The 19232-nt window shown below is 40.0% G+C and overlaps 1 protein-coding gene and 1 long non-coding RNA gene across 4 annotated transcripts in view; one reads left to right on the top strand and one right to left on the bottom strand.

Moving 5' to 3' along the window:
- The window catches only part of LOC138688020 (uncharacterized), a 131372-nt gene that overhangs the window by 68300 nt on the left and 43840 nt on the right, over positions 1 to 19232 (top strand). The gene's annotated exons all lie outside the window — the stretch shown is intronic.
- Positions 7564 to 19232, bottom strand: part of ALDH1A2 (aldehyde dehydrogenase 1 family member A2) — a 58347-nt gene continuing 46678 nt past the window's right edge. For both annotated transcript variants that reach the window (XM_069798122.1, XM_009924302.2), the window contains exons 9-13: positions 17312 to 17496; positions 16401 to 16565; positions 15244 to 15401; positions 14351 to 14425; positions 7564 to 9838 (exon numbers count right to left, since the gene is read on the bottom strand). In XM_069798122.1, coding sequence (XP_069654223.1) covers positions 9766 to 9838; positions 14351 to 14425; positions 15244 to 15401; positions 16401 to 16565; positions 17312 to 17496 — 656 coding nt within the window. In that variant the 3' untranslated portion in view covers positions 7564 to 9765. The remainder of the gene's footprint in view (positions 9839 to 14350; positions 14426 to 15243; positions 15402 to 16400; positions 16566 to 17311; positions 17497 to 19232) is intronic.

The following is a 19232-nucleotide window of genomic DNA, read 5'->3' as shown; positions in this document are numbered from 1 at the left end:
ACATGGCTCAGGAAAAAGCCAGTAGCAAGTAGGGCACTGTGCTAGGAGTCAGGAGATCTGTGCTTGGTCCTAGCCTTTGCAGCAGATTTTCCTCTGTAATCTTGGGATTAGTTGCTGCATTTGTTTCTCTCAATCAGCTCCTTGTCTGTAAAATGGTAATAATAATTATTTTCTTTTTTCCTGGCTTTTCATTTTACTTTTAAAACTTTTGAGGCCTAGACCAAATCTATGATGTTTGTACAGGACAGTGGGGCCATGGTTTTGATCGACTGCATACAAATAATCAGGTGATGAATTAACACCTTTTTCTTTTTTTGTGCCATGAAGCATTGACAAAGATGATGCAAAAGAAAGCAAATATTGTTGTCCCTGCAGGCCATTGCAGCTGAAATAACTTGATTTTATTAGAACAGTTTCAAAATGGATGCTTACCTTGTAACTGTAACTCCCTCAGTTCTTGTAAGTTTGGTTTGTAGACCATCCAAAGCCTATTTGTGTTGTAAATATATTCCGTAGGAAGTGCCCATACCTGCAGTTGCATGAAGAGAGGACAAGTTTCTTTCCAGGTCTGAACTTCTTGAACATACCTGACATAAATAAGCAGCTGAAGCAAATTCATGGTTTTGGATTCTCTATGGATTCTGGAAATTCTGAATATAGTGTGAGATTTATGTAGTTTGATTCCTTATATGCAGAGGAACCTTTCAGTTTAGATTTCTAAAATAATGCCACTTAAAGGACAGTTGCAGAAGGTCCCTGTTGTGCAGGAGATGTGATCAAGTGCATAACTGGGAGTGAGGCATGAGGCTGTAAGAGATGTGCTAAAGACTGTCAGGGAAAGAAATAGTGAAAGCCCCTTTAAGCCACCCACTCCCACTACCCCTTCCCTTCTGTAAATTTCATCCTGGTTTATCATTTTTTTTCTCTGCTCAGCAGCATCTGCAGTTGCTCAGATACTAACTTGCCTGTGATTGCAATGGGAGATGGTTTATGACTCAAGCTAAAGTAAGCAAGCATGTCTTCCAGAGCTTTAATAACATTCAAAGCAGGGAACGACTCAACTATGCATAGAAACCTAGCAAGTCTTTGTGATTGTTTATTTTTCCTTTTAAAGGTTATAAACCATGTTTGAACAATGAGTTCTGAACATATAGTACCTTTGCTGCTGCTTAACTTCCCAGTAAAAATAGATCACAAAATTATTTGCTGTAAAGGTTGATATCTGTAATTGGAAAAAAAAGGCATGTTGGACTGGTTAAGACAGGCTGGTGCAGATGAGACTAATAATGACTTACCGAATGCTGGTTGCCATGACTGAGTCCGGAAAGCCAGTTATGTTTGCTGCCTTGGTCTGCAGTCTAAATCATCCAGGAACATAGCCTAATGAGGAGCCACTGCCCGGCCTGCCCCGTGTTTAATGGCAAAGCTGGAAAATACTAGCAGAGACTATATGCACAGTGAAGTTAAACATTCAGTGCTTTGCCTCAGCTAGAACCTTTAGAGAGGCACCATTTACTCCAAGAGGAGTAGGAATTAAGAAGGGAGAAAGAAGTCCATTAGGGAGAATAATGAGGAAGAAAAGTTGATTGTCCTGAAACTTTGTATAAAAATAAGACAAATTGGAAGAAACCCATCAGTTTGTTTTCCTTTGTCAGGCAGAATCTGCTGCTGGATCAACACACTACAGTGCTGTGTGCAATGTGGTTCTTGCTGCTGAACACAGCTTTCACAACGAATGCATGAAATCTACCTTTGTTCTTCTGAGCTTTGTGTACAAAACAGTTGAGAAGAGCATTTGCAGTCACTTAGGTTTGGTGACTATATTACTACCCCAAAGAGACAAATAGTAATACAGAGGAAAGCATGTTTTTTTCCCCACTTAATTTTCCAAAGTTCTGGAGGTATCATGAAATCTCTTGGCCAGCCCATAATCCTAAAGCTTTTAGAAAATTTCAGCAAAATGCCCCCACCCAGACAGGTTCTGCAGTCCATAGTATGAATTTTGCTTCAAAAAGAATGGGGCCCCAAATGTTTGAAACTGCATGCTAGAAGGCTAGCTGGTAATTAGTCTTCCCAGAGAGGACATTGTAAAAACAAATCATTGAGCCATTTGTTGCAGTTCTACCTAAGAACGCAGTTAGTGAAAAGAGCCTCTTTGCCAAAACCCTGACAAAGAGCTCAGGATGTTTTATGTGTTTTTAAAATAGAAATCGACTATCAACCCTGTCTTTTAGCACAGCTTTGCACCAGCCCTTCTATAATATATGCACAGTTCACTACAGGGAAGAAAGCAGGTTTGGTATTTTCATAGGAAAGAGCTGCAAGGTGATTTGAAACAGTATCTGTGGTGATTTTGTCATCGTATTTTTTATGTCTGTTATAATGGAATATGAAATTAACTTAAAACATTTGTCCCAGAGCCTTGGCTATAAAGTTGCTACAGATGCAGGAGATGAGAGCATCTTTCTGGGTCATTTTTAAAGGCATTGGGCAGTAAAGTCTACTGTCAATTTCCCACTAGAACTGTCTGAAATGGTGGCATCAGAGTGGTTCACAAAGGGGATCTAATGGAATTGGGGAAAGGGTCAAATGTTCTGCATTACCTAAGGAAACTCATGTGAAAGTCTGTTGTGCCAGTGGTATTTCCTGGGCATTTTTTCCCATAAATGTCTGGCAAATTGTGTTTGTCCTTGGGAGGCAAATGCTGCCAGGGGAATACTGCTGGAGGGGCAGGGCAGGAATTGCTCTGGGTTTTGCTGAAGTTTCAGTTATGGGAGTAGGTGGTTCTGTATATATTGATGTGATCAGAGGCCTGGCCAACTTATCAGTCCCCAGGAGCTCTCTAGCAGTGGCTTCTTGTGGCTTAAGGTGTCCAGTATGCACTGTGGAGAAACATGGGACAGATTCTCAGGAAAGAGTCCATTGCTCCTGTTTAGTTTCATGCCAGGACAGAAGTGGCATAGTGCTCTCAGCAACCTTACTAAACTTGCCTCCTCCACTACATCGGACATGGCAGCCCCTGTGATAAGGCAACCCTGGTGCAATGCAACATCATAGTGTAGAAGCTTTCCTTGTACTGCTCAGGGGCTCGAGGCCACTCAGGAACCACAGATTGGTAGCTCTACAAATGCCTGTTTCTTTGGAGGCAATGTGTTTTTCTCCTTTAATTTCACAGCCAGGTTGTATTTAAAAGAGAATATGCATGTGATGCTGGAAGAATAAGGCTGAAGAGTATTTAGTGACTTTTCTGGACTTTTTGGAATGCTTGATTTGAATAAAGGCTCTCTGCTTACTCCCCATAGCTGTACAGCCTGGGGATAGGGCATCTCACTAGCCAGCTCTGAGTGAGAGCCATAATCTCATGGTGAATGAACAAGCTGGCAGTTCTGACTAGTGGCAGGACCATCAGATGCAAGGGGAGTGCTTTAGCCGTCATCCTTAATCTGGAGTTTCTTGGTGGGAGCAAGGAGTACCTTTCTATTTAGCATCCCTCCCAGAAACTTGAGTGTTTGTGAAGTTCAGAATTAAAAACTGAAAGGAGGCCTCTCTTGCCAGGCACTGACTGTGCTTTGAGATTGGATGTCAAGTGCCAAAGACTGTGGGAGAGGTTTTGGACCAACAGAAACTAGGAAACAGCAGAAACTTCACAAGAGATCCTGCTCTATGTCCCATCTTGTGGTCCCAGGAGAGTCTGAGAAAACCAGTGGATCATGAGCTGGAGCCCTTTTGCCAGGGGAAGCAGTGCAAACACATATTCTTTTTGTTTGGCAGCAGGAGTGAGCTGCACACAAATGTCTTGCTAATTAAGCTGCTGTAGGAAATGGGAACTCAGCCAGGCATACAAAGAGCAGGGAAAAAACCCCAAATGAAGCGAGTTAATATTAGCACAAGTTAAACCAACCTCATCATGAAGACCCATAAGGGAGAAGGAGAGGGGCTAAACAAGGTCATGAAAAATGATCAAATTGTGAGTGCATATACACAAATGCATGAATACTTTGACAAAAGCTAGTGGTGGATTGTTGAGAGGCCAATGCAGCTAAGTTCCTGCTTTGTTACATAGATAAATTGCCAAAGGAAACATTATCCAGACAGTTCTACTTCAAAGGCAAGACGACAAGCTTTGGGGAACTTGCGGTACTTTCAATCTGGCCAATAACCAAGTGTAAAGTGTAAAATATACATGTTTAGGAAGTAGGACACATGCCGTTCAAGACAGGCCTTTCCCATGCTCTCAGACCAGTGCAGCTTCATTTGATGTGCAAATGCATGATGTGTGATCTGTCCTGGCAATGTGCTGCCTGCCAGCAGCACAAACATTTCACAAGCACCCTTTTGGGTTACTTCAGCCTGCTGTGTGCACAGCCTCCTTGGCAACCTCTGCAGCCGGAGCTTTTCTTACAGTCTGTTGCTGTTGTGGTTGCACAATCCAGGTTTATTTAGCAGGTCTTGTCAAGAGACTCCAGGCAGATAAAAACACCTCAAAACCAGCCTGGAATTGCAGGATTTGATGTTAGATACTAGGATTAAATGACAATACAAGGAATGGTTGCAGTAATACACTGGGGAATATAGCAGTAATATAGACTTCATTGATCCTTAAGGCAAATTGTCCCCACAGATGTCCCAGCTTTCCTGGGCATTGGAGACTTAGGGGCATTACAACTGATGGCAAGGGCCCTCCATAATGTGTTTATAAATGTCACCTGAAATCAGGTGAAATAATGTTCCCTGGGGTGCTTCCTGGCACTGCAGGCACAGCTAAATATGTATGTGCTGTGCACAGTACAGGACAGCCTCTGCTGCTTGATGAAACTCATCCTATAAACCCATGAAAAGTAATGGTGCAAATGCTCATCATAGAGAAGCAGTGGATCATGGGTGCAGTCCCTTTTTTCAGTAGTGCCTTGAGTGGATTTGAATTTGTTGATATAATTAAAAAATAGTTGTGGTCTTTACAGTGCAACTGGGCTCTAGAGTATCTGCACTAGGGGGATGAGATTCGCTTTTAATGAGGGTTCAGGATTTAAACTCAGCTGGCTGAACTGGTTTGGAACTAACCATTCTTACAAACCAGCGCACGTAGATGTGCTTTTTCTCCCCCTCTAACAGTAAGTAAGGGGATTAGGGACATTCTGCAACAGCTCTGGTGACTTATCCCAGTTGCACCAAGAGGCAAGTCACCCTTGTGCCTCTACTTAGTGTCTGTGGGACAGATTCTCAGTTATAATTGTGTGCACAGCCTCTAGGCCTCAATCTTAGATAACCAAGCACTTGGCAATGAGCACTACCCCAGTGTAGCAGCTGTGGATACACAGACAGCTTAACCTGCTCTTCACCACTAAAATGACTCGACCCGCACTGCAGCCAGCTGTAATAATCTGTTGCTTGTGTTAACTTTGAATTCCAGTGTGTCAGTTCTGGTCCTCTGAGAAAAATTAGGCAAGTGCTTATTGAAACCAGCATCCTAGCACTCCACATTGTGCTGTGTGGAAGAAGAAAGTGGGACCCCAAGCCCTAGTAGTAGCATTTTCTAGCCACACTTCAGTCACATGAAATGATACCACTACTCTCACAGCAGCCTAATCTATCCTTTTAAACAATGGCCCAACTTCATGTCAAGTCCCTCACCTTGCTTCAGAAGTTCCAGAGCTTTCTGGCAGAGCCACACATAGTTCCCTGATACCTGTGCGCTGTCAGTGGACACAAGATACAGTGAAGATACAGAAAGAATTAATCAATCAGCTATGTGTTTAATGAGGATGAGGAAGAAAGATGCGTTTTATGCAGCTGTAGTCTAATGTGCTGAGAGAAGTCTGTTTGAATGGGTTGGGAATGCTGATGGCATCTAATAGCCATAGAGGTTTTTCCTGCTTCCTGATAGATATAGCACTGTGAATATCAGTCATTGTGGTATGAGGTTGTTATGAGAAAAATAACTTCCTGTGTTGATGGACTTAGCATGCAGTAAATGGAGATGTATGGATGCAAATGTAGCATTATGGTTGTAAATGTAGCTCACCAGAGCACTAGATGTGACCATGCAGAGAGCCATAAGAAAACAGCAGAGTGTATTGCTTGTCTTTGACTTCCTCTCAAGCTAAACTGGTGCCCTGAATTCAGTGTTATTATGGGTTCTCTTTTTTTCTGGGGCAGAACTGAGAAATACGAGGGCACTGTGTCACAGTGCCTCTGCATATGCAAGGTAGGCTTTTTTCATCTTGGCCTCTGTGGGGAGGAAGAGAAAGAGCATTCTTTGTAACAGGGCACCAATAAATGCATGAATGCTATTCAAGTAGTATCAATATCCATCACTTTGTCTGAAGGCCACAGAACTTAAATTCTTTTTGCCTTTCTTCACATCCTTTTCCCAGAAGAAATGCACAATTATTTCCGAACTCTCCCTTTACTACTACTGTATATACATTTATTGATACATTTACTTTCACTGGCTGGGGCTCCACAGAGTGCTTATTTACTATGGACTGAACTTTGCTCATTTCATTAGATGACAACACTCCTTGTTTTCAGTGGGTTCCAGAACAATCTTCCTTCATTCATTTTGCTTTCAGAAAAGCACTCCATTACTTCTGCTTATGTGACTGCTTGGAGCGGTGAGACAGGTTGCAAACAGGTCATAGAGACAGGGAATATGGAAAGTGCTAATTGTCCATTCACAGTCCCATGACAGAGTGTTGTCCATGCCACTAGTTAAGTAGAAATGAAGCTCTGCTTAATATATTCCTGATATGCCAGACTTTCAGGAACAGGATTCCTTTTTGAGAATGCAATTTCACTCCTATTATTAAGTTTTATTCTCTTTTATGCCATCTGTTTTAGTCAAGTTACTTTATCTGTTGTGATTGCCTGTAGAGTGTTGATTAAACCAGCAGTATTATTCTGTGACACTGAGGTATAACCATTGCTTGCCATACAATGAAGTAGCTTCGCTTTATTAACTGAGTAATTACTTTATCTAAATAGGCACCATTTCAAAAGAGGAATGCTGTTCCTGGCAATGAAAGTAACCCTGGAATAAAGGGATTGCTTGAGGGAGAGTTGTATGGTACCTGTCCATGTGAATTTTTCTGGCTGTCTAATAACATTCAGTCAGTCCTTTTCCCCATTTTAACATTTTGAAGTTAAAGGCAAGTAGAATATCACTCCATAAAAGATCTGGGTATTAATTTAATCATCTCTGTGACTCATCTACTAGAGAAAGAAAAGGCATCATGATTTTTTTAAACATTATCCAAAACTCAAGCTGTGATGCAGCAGTTTGCAAGGGTGCCCCACTGGTTCTGCTGATTTCAGACCTTCCCCAATAGCTAAACTTTATGACCATGAGGGTGAGGATGAACTTTGGCTATGACCTAGATCTGCAATTCACACGTGGTTTTCATACAGCTGCAATAATATTCCAGAAAATGTAATTGGCCTTTTACTTCATTCACTTTTGCAAATGAAAATAAAGCTACTGTGAGAGCAGATCTTTTGCTAAGAAAATATTTTTTAAAATATTTTTATAGCTCTGTCAACAATAAAGGAGTCTCACAGTCAAAGTCTTTCTCTAAACCTTTTTAATGGAAAAAACTTCATAGAAAATATCCTTTTACTTTTTTAATAACATATAACTATATACATGATTAAAAACTGTAACAAAAAGCCGCAGGGACTGGAAAAATGTTTTGTTGGATCCATGCAGATGGTACATTTAAAAAAGGATTTCACAAATCCATGTACATCAAATGAAGCTGCAGTGACAGGGTTGAAAAAAATGGCAACTCTGTATTATTTACCTGAATGTACTGGGAATAAAGCACAGACATACAAAATACACAAAAAGAATACAAAAGAGTACACGGTGTAAATGCTGTTAGCACAGGAAGTTTCTTTTTTAAGTAAATAGGAGAAAAGAAGTAAAATCTCCTTTTTCACATTTTTATATTGCAGTTTAAAAGATAACTAATCTCTTATTTGCTGTATTTTGTTTTTCTTCACTCTGACATACACTACAGTAGAAGTATATGGCATTTGCATTTAACAACTCAGGAATAAGTAAGTTGATTCATCTCCATGCCTGTGAATGTACTGTCATTTCTGAATAACATTGTGTATACATATTGCTTTAAAAACCACATACACAGTTTAACATGAGTTAGAAATACAAAATATTGAGGGCCACCACACTACAAAGTGCTGGATACTCTTGTCCTGATCCAGCAGTATGTTTAAGGACACACACAACTTCAAATCTAAGAAGAATTCCTCGGAGAGTAAAGGAAGTTAAGAACGTGCAGAAATGATTTGCTGATCAGGTCGGGAGTTTTCAACAGTTCGTAGTATAGACTCTGCACCTAGGAAAACTGTTACACCTGAGGCCATAATTCTGTCCTTACACCCCAGATAATGTAGCTACACAGTGTAGATGATTTACTGTACTTTTAAAATAAATTTTCTTAATTCTAAGTTAAAACATAAAATGAAGCTGCTTTTTAAAAAGTCTGGGGAATTGATGAGCTCTGCAGCTGGAAAGAAGAAAGAGATGGTGTTTAGTTTGTTAGTTAGAAGTTGGAAGAGATTCTGTAAGCAGCAGGTAATAATGTGATAGGTTTTAAACACCTCACTTCTAAAAGAACTTGCTCATATTTTTGTCCTGGGCCAAAAAAAGAACAGACATAATTGAAAAGTCAGTACCAGCCAGTAAGCTCACCTGAGGCTTACAAGCATGGTGAGGATGGCAAGCCATCATTTAGTAAGAAAAAGTCAAGCTTACTTCTTGTCAGGTGGCCTTTTGCTGGGTTCTTCCTGCTGTAACAAATACTTAATAATTCTCAGTGTAATCACAGGCAGTTTAATAGCAGACAAATAAATGGAGTCTGCATGTGCATATACTTGTTTAAAAAAAAGAAAAAAGGTGAAAACAACAACAGTAACACCACCACCAAAACTAGACAAGCAGTGAAAGCTGAAATACTTTGTGAAGCCTTGGGATCTGTTCCTGTTCGCTATAACACCCTCCCACCCTGTCTGGCTGTGCTCTTTTGGCAGGCAGGTAAAATCTTTTAAGTTCCTGTAAATGAGGGAGGATTTTTGCTTATAGCAAGACATAAAGTAATTATGAAAATAAGCTTTGAAAACCAAATCGCTGTGGGTCATGAAAGCCAAATCTCACTGATAAGTATTTGGATTTTGTTGTCCATATAATGGTTTGATTCCCTCCCCAGTTTGACCTGCTAAATGGAAAGTTGCCAATATACCAGTTTTTGGCTCGTTACCGTTCAGAGTCTTTTAATTTTTAAGAGCATCAATGATACTTGTTTATGTTGTTCATTGCTAGCATTTTGGGTAAAAGCTGGCTTGTAAAGCCCTGATTGAAACTAGAATGTCAGTACAAGGCAGATTTGAGAAGGCAACCTGAAAGCAGTAAGACTTTGTTTATTTAAACAAGAGATAAATGTGTGTATGCATGCATTTGCATTTAACAGTTTTATAGCTAGAACCGTTATTAAATGATGCCCAGTAGCAATTTTATCTCTTGTTATGATTTGTTTTATAAAGATGTAATGATTCTCAGGAGAGTTTTATGAAAACATGCAGAGTTGGTTTGCATTATGTATGCAGTTATGTGCCCAGTATATATGTTGCAACTTAATTTCTTAAATATATATTGTGTATCACTTTTTATTCCTGAGTGCTGGTCTCCATAAGGAATAGAGAGGGTGGCATCATGTGCTCTTCTGCACAGTGTGGTCCTTTGTCATTTTAAGAATTCTTCTGAGGGATCTTTATTGTCACAGTTTTAACTTCAGAATATTCTCTCAATCCACATTCACCCCTAAAAAACAAATTTCAGCATCAGCTTACACCAGACATTACTAATTCTTTATCAAGCAAAAACCTGCAAAGTGATTCCTTGATAAAGTTAAGATATACCTGAAATTCTCTGCTTAGGTTTTTGTTGTACTATGATTTTGTACAGGTTTTCCTTTCAGAGAACCTGAACATAAAATTTCAGTGTAGGTCAGAAGAACAATGGATGGCTCCAGCATTTGATAAGGAGATACAGAATGACATTAAACCCAGAAACACTGTTGATGTAACTGCTGGGAGCGAATTGATGCCCTCTGTCCTTTCCAGCTCTTGAAAATATCCAAACACCAAGACCTACACCACTGGCCAGTGACATTACTGCTTATATTTGCACTCAAGAGAAGGTCAAAACTGAGTACTTATGGGAAATGCACTACTCACAACCCTGGATAAAGATGAACTTGACTCCTAACCCACTGATCTTTTTTCCCTGACAAAATATCCAGCAGCAGAAATCAGTATTTGCTCAGTGTGACCGAGCATTCTGCTTGCTCAGATTTCCACTAGATTTACGTGAAGTCCTCTTTTTGTCCTGGCACAGCATCTTATGTAAGATCCTCTATACTGCTAGAAGCTAGCCACTTACTAGGTCCCAGTCATCTCACACATAGCTCTGAGGGGTACATGTTCTGCTTTAGATAAATTATGCTTAAGAAGCGGGTGTTTCTGAATGCCCTGGAGATTTTGTTGTAGTCAGCTCCAGCCTGGCTCATCTCTTAGGCAACTCTGCTGAGGTTTAGAGTGGATATTGCATGGCTTCACGCTTGTCTTCTCTGAAGTATATGTATTTGCATTTTGCTGTGCATATTTTGAGTAATGGAGAAGTGTGTTCTCCTCAAGTCATTAGTTAAGTTCTGATATGTCTGCTGGATGCTGTGTATGATGTAAAGGAAACAATGTTCCCACCTCAACACAGGTATGATCCAAATCTGGAAGTAGAGTATCTCTCATACAAACTGATGAGGATTCTGTTGCACAAGATCTTACAGACGTTTGTTTCTTGGTTAAATTCTTATCCCCACCCTTAAACCACACACAATACTGCTCCCTTACTTATATTAAAAAGTGCTGGCATGCATGTCATGTTAGCATGTTTACTATTTGACACTGCCTTCCCTCTGGATCTCCCTATGCAGAATTTAATGCCAGCTGCACCATAAAGAATATTTCAGGGGAATTCCTCAGAACCTCCTTCTAGTAAGTGTTGCTTTCAGACTGGAGTGAGGGGCTGCTGTTCAAACCAATTAAACCCCTCTGTATGCTCCTGGTGTTGCATAGCCTACTTTGTATTTACCTCTACACTGTAGATTTTACACAAAATACAACATCAGGGGAGGAACTCCTGTAATCTTCCTTGTAAAGTTAATTCATTTGGGCAGAAATACTAGTATTTACCAGCCCATTTTACTCCATCTGCAGTTTTGAAAACTTTCTGATGTTCCTGTTGGCTTGGTGAGCCTTACATGTGATACAGTGGTTGATACTTAACTCAGCCTGATGATTCAGTAGGCATTTTAAGATTTACTAGAGTCTAAGTACAAGGTTCCCATTGATTTGGACCACCCCACCCCCAGATTTCAGTAGGAAGTGGTAGATTTGCTTCCAAAGAATGACCAAAAACTTTAGTTATTTATCAGACTCAGCTGAACCACAGAACCATTCCCTTTTGGCTCAGTGGAAGCTGTCACCGGGAGCTGCATGGAGCCCAAAAACTAATGCTAGTAAGTCTCTCTGTGTGAAAGTTTCTGCTTGATTCAGTAGGGCTGCGTCTTGGCTCCAGGCACCTGTTAGACACATGTTTGCAAGTCAATAGATAACCTAGCCAACAGAGTATCCAGCGCCTTTATGTATGTTCCAACTGCCAGTTGGTTTCTTATCTTGGGCTGGCAAACAAAATTATATTTATTGTCTGTTTCTTCAGCTCAAGGCTTCAGGGCCTTACACGTTTGTTTTCTGGCCAAAAGTTTGGAAGTGGACAACTGTGATGACTTCTAAGGCAACTATTTTTCAAAGGTTAGAAAGTTGCTCTAGCTGAATAGGAAGGTGGGTTATTCTAGTTATTCAGAGCAGATAAGTCAGTGTGTGTTCAATTAATGGTCTCACTTGTCCCCACAGCCTAATACAGGGAAGTAGGGCAGGGTGAGAACAAGAGTTGTGTCTGTGAAAAGGAAGGAGCCCACGGGTCAAGTTTGCATGATGTTATCCCTTGGTTGTGGGAAGTGGAACAAATCGCTCTTCATAAAGAAGTATTACATACTCTCTTCCCTCCCTCAGTCCAAGAGAAAAAAGATAAGGAAAATAATTATAACTCCAAGTCGTTCTCCTGCCTGCACTTCTTTTTGGGAATGCAGCTATGCACTGCTGTATCTCAGAGCTATCCAGACAATAATAATTCCTATGACATTAAAGGATAGCTCTGAAATAGAATGGCACCTCCTTCCCTTGAAGACATTTGGACAGAGACCAGAATTTGGGGGGACTCTAATATTAAACAGCCACATGTGGATATCTGGGATGAGTCATCTGATTTCTAGTGACAGGAGTTAAATTTTACACTACTCAGGGAATGATAAGAAGCTTTAAAGAAGTGTAAATGTAAAAAAAATCCCCCTTTTAGACTCCTTTAAGAATACAAGAATATTGTAAGTAGCCTTAAAGTAAACAGAAATCAGTTGTATTGTGCACATGAGTTCTGGTTCTCTACTGGTATGCACATACCCTGCTACATTTTGTGGGATTGTAAAATGAGTATAGAAGATCTCAACTTTGTGTTCATTTTTTTATCCATGTGTGATAAAAATCTGTGAATTTAAATGCAGGAACAAAACAAGTCCCAGATAATACAGTGTTAGCACGGACAGCACAATAGCGCAATTATGATCTGGCTGTAACATAGTGTTAGCTTAGCAATGACACACATATGCACACTTTCTCTTTTTTTTTTTTTTTCTTTAATTGCCTGACTCAACATTATTTGTGCTGTAAAATGTATCCCTTAAAAACAGGGAACTAAGAAACCATGGCATTTTAATAAAAAATATGCAGATATTAATGCAGGGGGGAGGAGGTGAGTTAGAAGGTGATATCTGATCAAAGAGGTTCCGAAAGGAGTAGAGTAATTACTCATAGGTAGGTTTTCAGGCGTCTTTGTGAGATAGAGATTACTGGCATTCCAAATATTTATTATGATGAATATTTTCAAAGCTGTAGATGGGAATCAAATGTACAACTACCATAGATTTTTCCATGGGAGCTGGGGTGCTGCCTGTTTCCCCCCCCTTTCAAAAACTACGATATCAATATGTGAATATTTTGCTTGCACAGTTAACCTCCCTGAAGTCAATGGGGTCACTCTTGGGTGTCAAGTTACTCATGTGCTCTATCGAGCTTAGTAGTTTTAGAATATTTTCACAATGATAAGAGTTAGATGAGCTGACATATTTATGCCAGTGTGAGATCACCTCATAACTCATGAATGTGGAGAATAGTATGAATGTGTTATTCAAAGTACTCCCTAATGAGGGAAAATATTTCAGACTACATAGAGCTTATTTTATAGTTGTATACTTCAACATATTTAAAGTTTTAAAGACTTTGACCTTACTTCAGTTTTACTGCTGAGTTTGCCATTAGCCATAAGCTATTTTGAAAGCTTAGGTGAGACGTATCTGGTATACATGCCTCCTGCACAGAAATTAATTGAATCCTTTGTATGCGTAACCAATCTGGGGCTGATGCAATTGCTAAACTTCCTTGTGATTGTAATGAGAATTAAAAACTGGTAAGACTTTTAATTAGGTACATGGGACAGTATTTGAGCATGGAGCTCCATTTCAAAATATTTGCCACTTAGTTCTAAATGGAGTAAGACAGAAAGCTTTGTAATGGAAGGTGTTTTTTTGAAAGGGATGTAAACACATTTGTCTATCCTTCTCTAGGCCTGATTTTATTTAACATTGTTTATAAATCTGGAAGAGACAGATAACATTTTAATAAAATTCAGATGCACCTATATTAATAAATGTAGGAAAAAGTGAAGAAAGGAAAAAATAGCAAGAGAGACAAAATATAAGGCAAAACAACTCTGAAACAAGTACACCAACCCAGTCAACAAGCACACAGCAGCACCAAAAAGAGAATCTTTCTGCAGAAGTACTGGTTAATATAGCTAAGAAAAACTCTCAGAAAACACAGGTTAGAAGTTCAGAAAAATACTCAGAATTTTTCAGTTCCTTTCAAAATAAGAAGGGAGTTCCAGTAACTTATTCTGCTATGTCAACAAAAAAAAAAAAAAAAAAAAGGTCTTACCATGTAAATCAATTGCATTTAGAACTGGCAGTGATTATCAGCATATTATATTATGTGCTGATCCTCAGATGGGAATATTTCCTGATCTTAATTTGCATGGAAGGATCCACTAATGTTTATTAACTTGTAGAGCTGAAAACAGTTTAGAAGACAGCAGTGTAATACTTACATCTCTCTCCCATTGCCAGACATTTTGAATCCTCCAAAAGGACTTTGGGCATTTAAGGCATTGTAGCAATTTATCCTGTAAGAGGAAGAGGCATTAAGTCCAACTGGGCTGTCGGAGAGACCTTTGGACAACTGAGGGAGAAGCTGAAACTTGTGGAGCTAAGGACACTGTATACCTCTCAGTAATAACAAACTTGTCTTATGTTGAAAAGAAATGAGGGATTTATGCCACAAAAACAACATTCTGCTCCTTACTCAGGAGGAGAATGGGATTTGGCCTGTGAGGACTGGAGGAGGGCACCAAACACTTGGACTCAGCTTCTGTAATCAACTGTTAATCTGCTGACAAACCTTAGTGCCAGAGGTTATAACACAGAGCTATTAGATTTGAATTTGTCCTTTTTCTTCCTGATTTCTTGTGGATCTTTAGTTTACCCAGGCTTGACATCCCAAATTGCAAGCTATTAAACTCTAGAATTGGCATTACCTACTCCTAAGGACTAGAGAGAAGAGGTGGCCCCTCAGCTCCTGAATGATGTAGGAAGTACATGATTCTTTCTGCCTTTAGCAGAAACCTCACAGGATTCCTCTGCTCTACAGAAAGGATCGTTTATACTCTGCTTTATTTGTTTGCTTTGTTTGTTTTCAGTAATGCCATTCAGCAGTGTGGCTAATGGGAAGCAAGGCACTTTTACAGTTTTCAATAGCATTCACCTGCAGTGAGCGGAGTCATAACACCTCCCTACAGCTGTTCCGTATCTTGGTTAGTGGTTCACCACTAGGATGGTCTAGATAAACATTTTTCAGACAAAGTGTGCAAAACCGAGGTGCCATAATGATAGTGAGTCAAATTCTTTATCTCCAAGAACAGGAGTGTGATAACTTCTGCCTTACCAGACTGTCCCAGCCTGCATTGCTGAAGAGACTGTCAGGGCCTTGTTTATGTCATTTGTAAAGACAGCAGCTACCAGCCCAAAATCAGAATTGTTGGCTCTCTCTATAACTTCATCCATGGTTTTAAATCTCAGTATTTCTTGAACAGGCCCAAAAATCTGCAACACAGATTAATCATTAATTAATAAACCAGCCCACTCAGAGGCAATTTATTCCTGTTTTATTCTGCTTTTTTAATTGTCTTCTCTCTCCTGTTGTACTCTTTACAAATTCCCACAGCAACATTTAACAGTGGTAATAGCTGTCTGTAAAACTGCATTAATTTCCCAAAGCAGTTGCCTCAGTGGAACTCATTCATTCTTCCCTTATCTCTTTGTCCTGGTTTCGGCTGGAATAAAGTTAATTTTCTTCTTGGTAGCTGGTATAGTGCTGTGTTTTGGATTTAGTATGAGAATAATGTTGATAACACGCTGAAGTTTTAGTTGTTGCTACGCAGTGTTTATAGTAAGTCAAGGACTTTTCAGCTTCTCATACTGACCTGCCAGTGGAGGCTGGGAGTGCATAAGAAACTGGGAGGGGACACAGCCAGGACAGCTGACCCAAATGAGCCAAAGGGGTATTCCATACCATGTGATGTCATGCCCAGTATTTAAACTGGAGGGAGTTGGCTGGGGGTGGGCATTATGGCTCAGGGATTGGCTGGGCATCAGTCAGTGGGTGGTGAGCAATTGTATTGTGCATCACTTGTTTTGTATATTCTCATAGTAGTAGTATTTTCCCTTCCTTTTCTGTCCCATTAAACTGTCTTTATCTCAACCCACAAGTTTTACTTTTTTTTCCTGATTGTCTCCCCCATCCCACTGGGGTTGGGGGGAGTGAGTGAGCAGCTGCATGGTGCTTAGTTGCCGGTTGGGGTTAAACCACAGAACTCTTCTTTGAGGTCTGAGACTTACAGCCTATGACAAAAATTGATCGTCTTTACTCAACTGATGTCATCAGTTGCTGTGTGCATAAGGAGTTCTGAAAAGATTTTACTTTTTTTTTTTTAATATAGTGGTAATTCTCACTTTAAAGCTTTTGTGTCAGGAAGTAAACAAAAGAAAAAAACCCCCATCTTTAGGACATTCTAAAATGATCCTGTCCGTGTGTGTGAATACCTCCTCCTTGGCAATCCGCATGTCATCTGTTACATTGGAAAACACTGTAGGTTCAATGAAGAAGCCCTTTCTTCCTAGTCCTTTACCCCCACATTCAAGTTTTGCTCCTTCAGTAATGCCGCTTTGAATCAGTTCCAAGATCTTGTTGTATTGTTTTTTATCAATCTGAAAAAGAGAAGAAGCCATTTGGCTTGCAGACTGTGCACTTGACAATCAAGTCAAAATTGTTTTTTTAGGCAAGTCATGTCCCAGTGGGTAGAATTATATGCTTATGTTCACTACTCTTTGAGCTGCAGATGCCACAGATCTACACATAACTGCTGACTGTAACCTAGGGCTCAGTCTTCTTAAGGATGTGTCGTCTTATGTATGTGGCTCAACCCACATTCTTGCTAAGCAATCATCTGGTTTATAAGTACAAAGCAGATTATTATTTTTTGTCCCAGGTTAACTTCCTGAAAATGGTCTAAGCCCAGCTGGTTATTAGTGGCAGGAACATTTTCTAAAGACTTGTTTCTAATTCTGACCATCTTTTGCCTAGAATTCTTGACTGTCTAGTGGTCTACAAGCACAGTTATGGTCATAGACAATTCTTGAAATTAAGTGCCCAGAGCAACTTTTGAGAGCTTCTCACAGTTTACAGCCATATCTTTGGGGCTGAAGATCAGAATATTGCAGTTAAAGCTGGGAGGCAAACTTATTGATATTTAAGATGAGAGTTTTTACTTAACAAGAAACACCTCTGAGTTGCACGGATTATCTACTCCTTTAGAATTTTAATCTTTAAAACGTTTATCATGTCAGCTACCCTGAACCGTGAGTAAGTATGCACTGACTGACCTCTGTCTTGCTAGAGTTTAAACACTTCCAGGCACCTTCAGGGCTGTAGAGCAGAAGCACTGTTCCTTTACCTGTGGACCTTGTTCCGTAGTTGGGTCAAAAGGACTCCCCACAACTCTCCGCTTTGCACGTTCTACACTTCTTCTAACAAACTCTTCATAGATTGATTCTTCCACATAAATCCGTGAGCCTGCAGTGCAGCATTGACCTTGATTGAAGAAGACCCCTTGGTGAGCTTGTTCCACAGCATAGTCCACTAAAAAACCAAGACAGCATATGTTGCTCTGAAACATCATAGACACATCTGCTATGCTACCAGTGTCATGTGTATTACATAGTGCCATATTCCCAAAACTTCAAAGCAGAAGTAGGATTTGGTTAAAAAAAAACCCAAACAGTGACCAAATCAAAACATACTATTGTTGTGCCAGGTCATAAATGAAGATAATTTGTTTCATTTTGTGTCATAATTCCTGTGAAAATACAGAGTTTTTAAACATGTCTAAGGTTTTTTTTCCCCCTATTTATTCCACACTGGACACAGCTATACTGGAGGGATATTAGGAGCATTACAACTGTTTCAGAAAGACTAGATTGCAAGGGAACACTTGGGACTTCAGGCATTGTCTGAAGCTAAAGAAGGGTCCATAGGTAATAAATTCCACATGCCATCTTGTGACACAAGCCACAAAATATTGCACATTGTGCCCCACATTACAGAAGTCTGTCTGACTGGGGTCAGTAGAGGAGGGGAAAATTTGTCTGTGATCCCAAGTTTGCACTTGGTTTAATACTGCGTGTGTGAGAATTACAGCCAACCAAGTACTTGAGAGAATTTGACTTTGAGAATGGCAAGAGCTATCCTTCCCAAAAAGCCAGATTATTTTTCTGCAAGACAGAAACATCTTCTTGGCCTATACAGATGACTGGGTAAGGCTTTAAAAATATAGGTCAATTATAGAACAAGCAACCCTTGATTTTTAGTCTAACCTCCTTGGAGGTACAACTAACACATCCACTACCCAAGCAGGAGAGAGGATCCAGCCATATTTAGACATTCAGAGCTAAATACTCCCATTGGGTGTAATAGCTGACTAGGCAAGAATATTGAATTCATCCTTAAACAGTGATGCCCTACAGCACTGTAGTACCTCTGTTATTAGCTGTAGCACTTTAGAGCATTGCTTAAAGTATGATCTTTTATGGAATAAAAAAAGCAACAGTGCTTTACTTTCAGCACATCCTGGACAACTCCATCTAACAGAAATGTCTTACTCTGCCCTCAGCATGGTCTTGAAAAAAATATTATATAGAACGTTCCTTGGACCACATTCAAATTTTCCCAGGCAGTTCCATGGAGATGGAGCTCATGGAAAACACTAGTGGAGAGAACTGATTAACTGATGTTTCTTCCTCTATTCTCAACACAGTTTTTCACTGTAAGGGGGGCTCTAAACATTCTCCTCGGTTTTTTTGGTGCACTAAACTTTGACAGCTTTGTCATGCTTTCTGCTAACTTTTGGCACACAGTGTTCCTCAAACAGAACAAACAGCTCATTTGGAATGGTGAGCAAATTGTCTGCTGTTCTTAAATAATCAGAGCTTTGAAGTCTGAATCTCAGGTCAATTACTGGTGGTCGTAATTATGGGAAGACCAGAGAGCTTTAGTATGATATACTGTGGAACAGACAGTCCTGAAGAAGACTCTGCTCTCCTCTGTGCCCTGTTAACTCCCCTGTTGCCTGCACCTTCTCCCCAGGTCCTCAACCTTATTTGGCAAATATAGCAAGTCACAGATAAACTACAGCTCTGTGTGGCAGCTAGGAGCATTTGCCCTTCCCTGCCGAAGGCTCTAACACAGACCTGCCCCCAGCATATACTACTTCTACTAGAAGTGTTCAGGTGATCCAGTCTGAGTTAGAGTTAGTAGGTTAGGAACATCTGAGATGTGGTGATTTCTGGTGGGAGATGGAGATAAGTAACTGGGGTAGA

The sequence above is a fragment of the Haliaeetus albicilla genome, chromosome 12 (assembly GCF_947461875.1).
Source record: "Haliaeetus albicilla chromosome 12, bHalAlb1.1, whole genome shotgun sequence".
NCBI classification, from domain to species: Eukaryota; Metazoa; Chordata; class Aves; order Accipitriformes; family Accipitridae; genus Haliaeetus; species Haliaeetus albicilla.
Note: the sequence above shows the minus strand (reverse complement) of the source record. Positions and strands in the feature narration are given on the sequence as shown.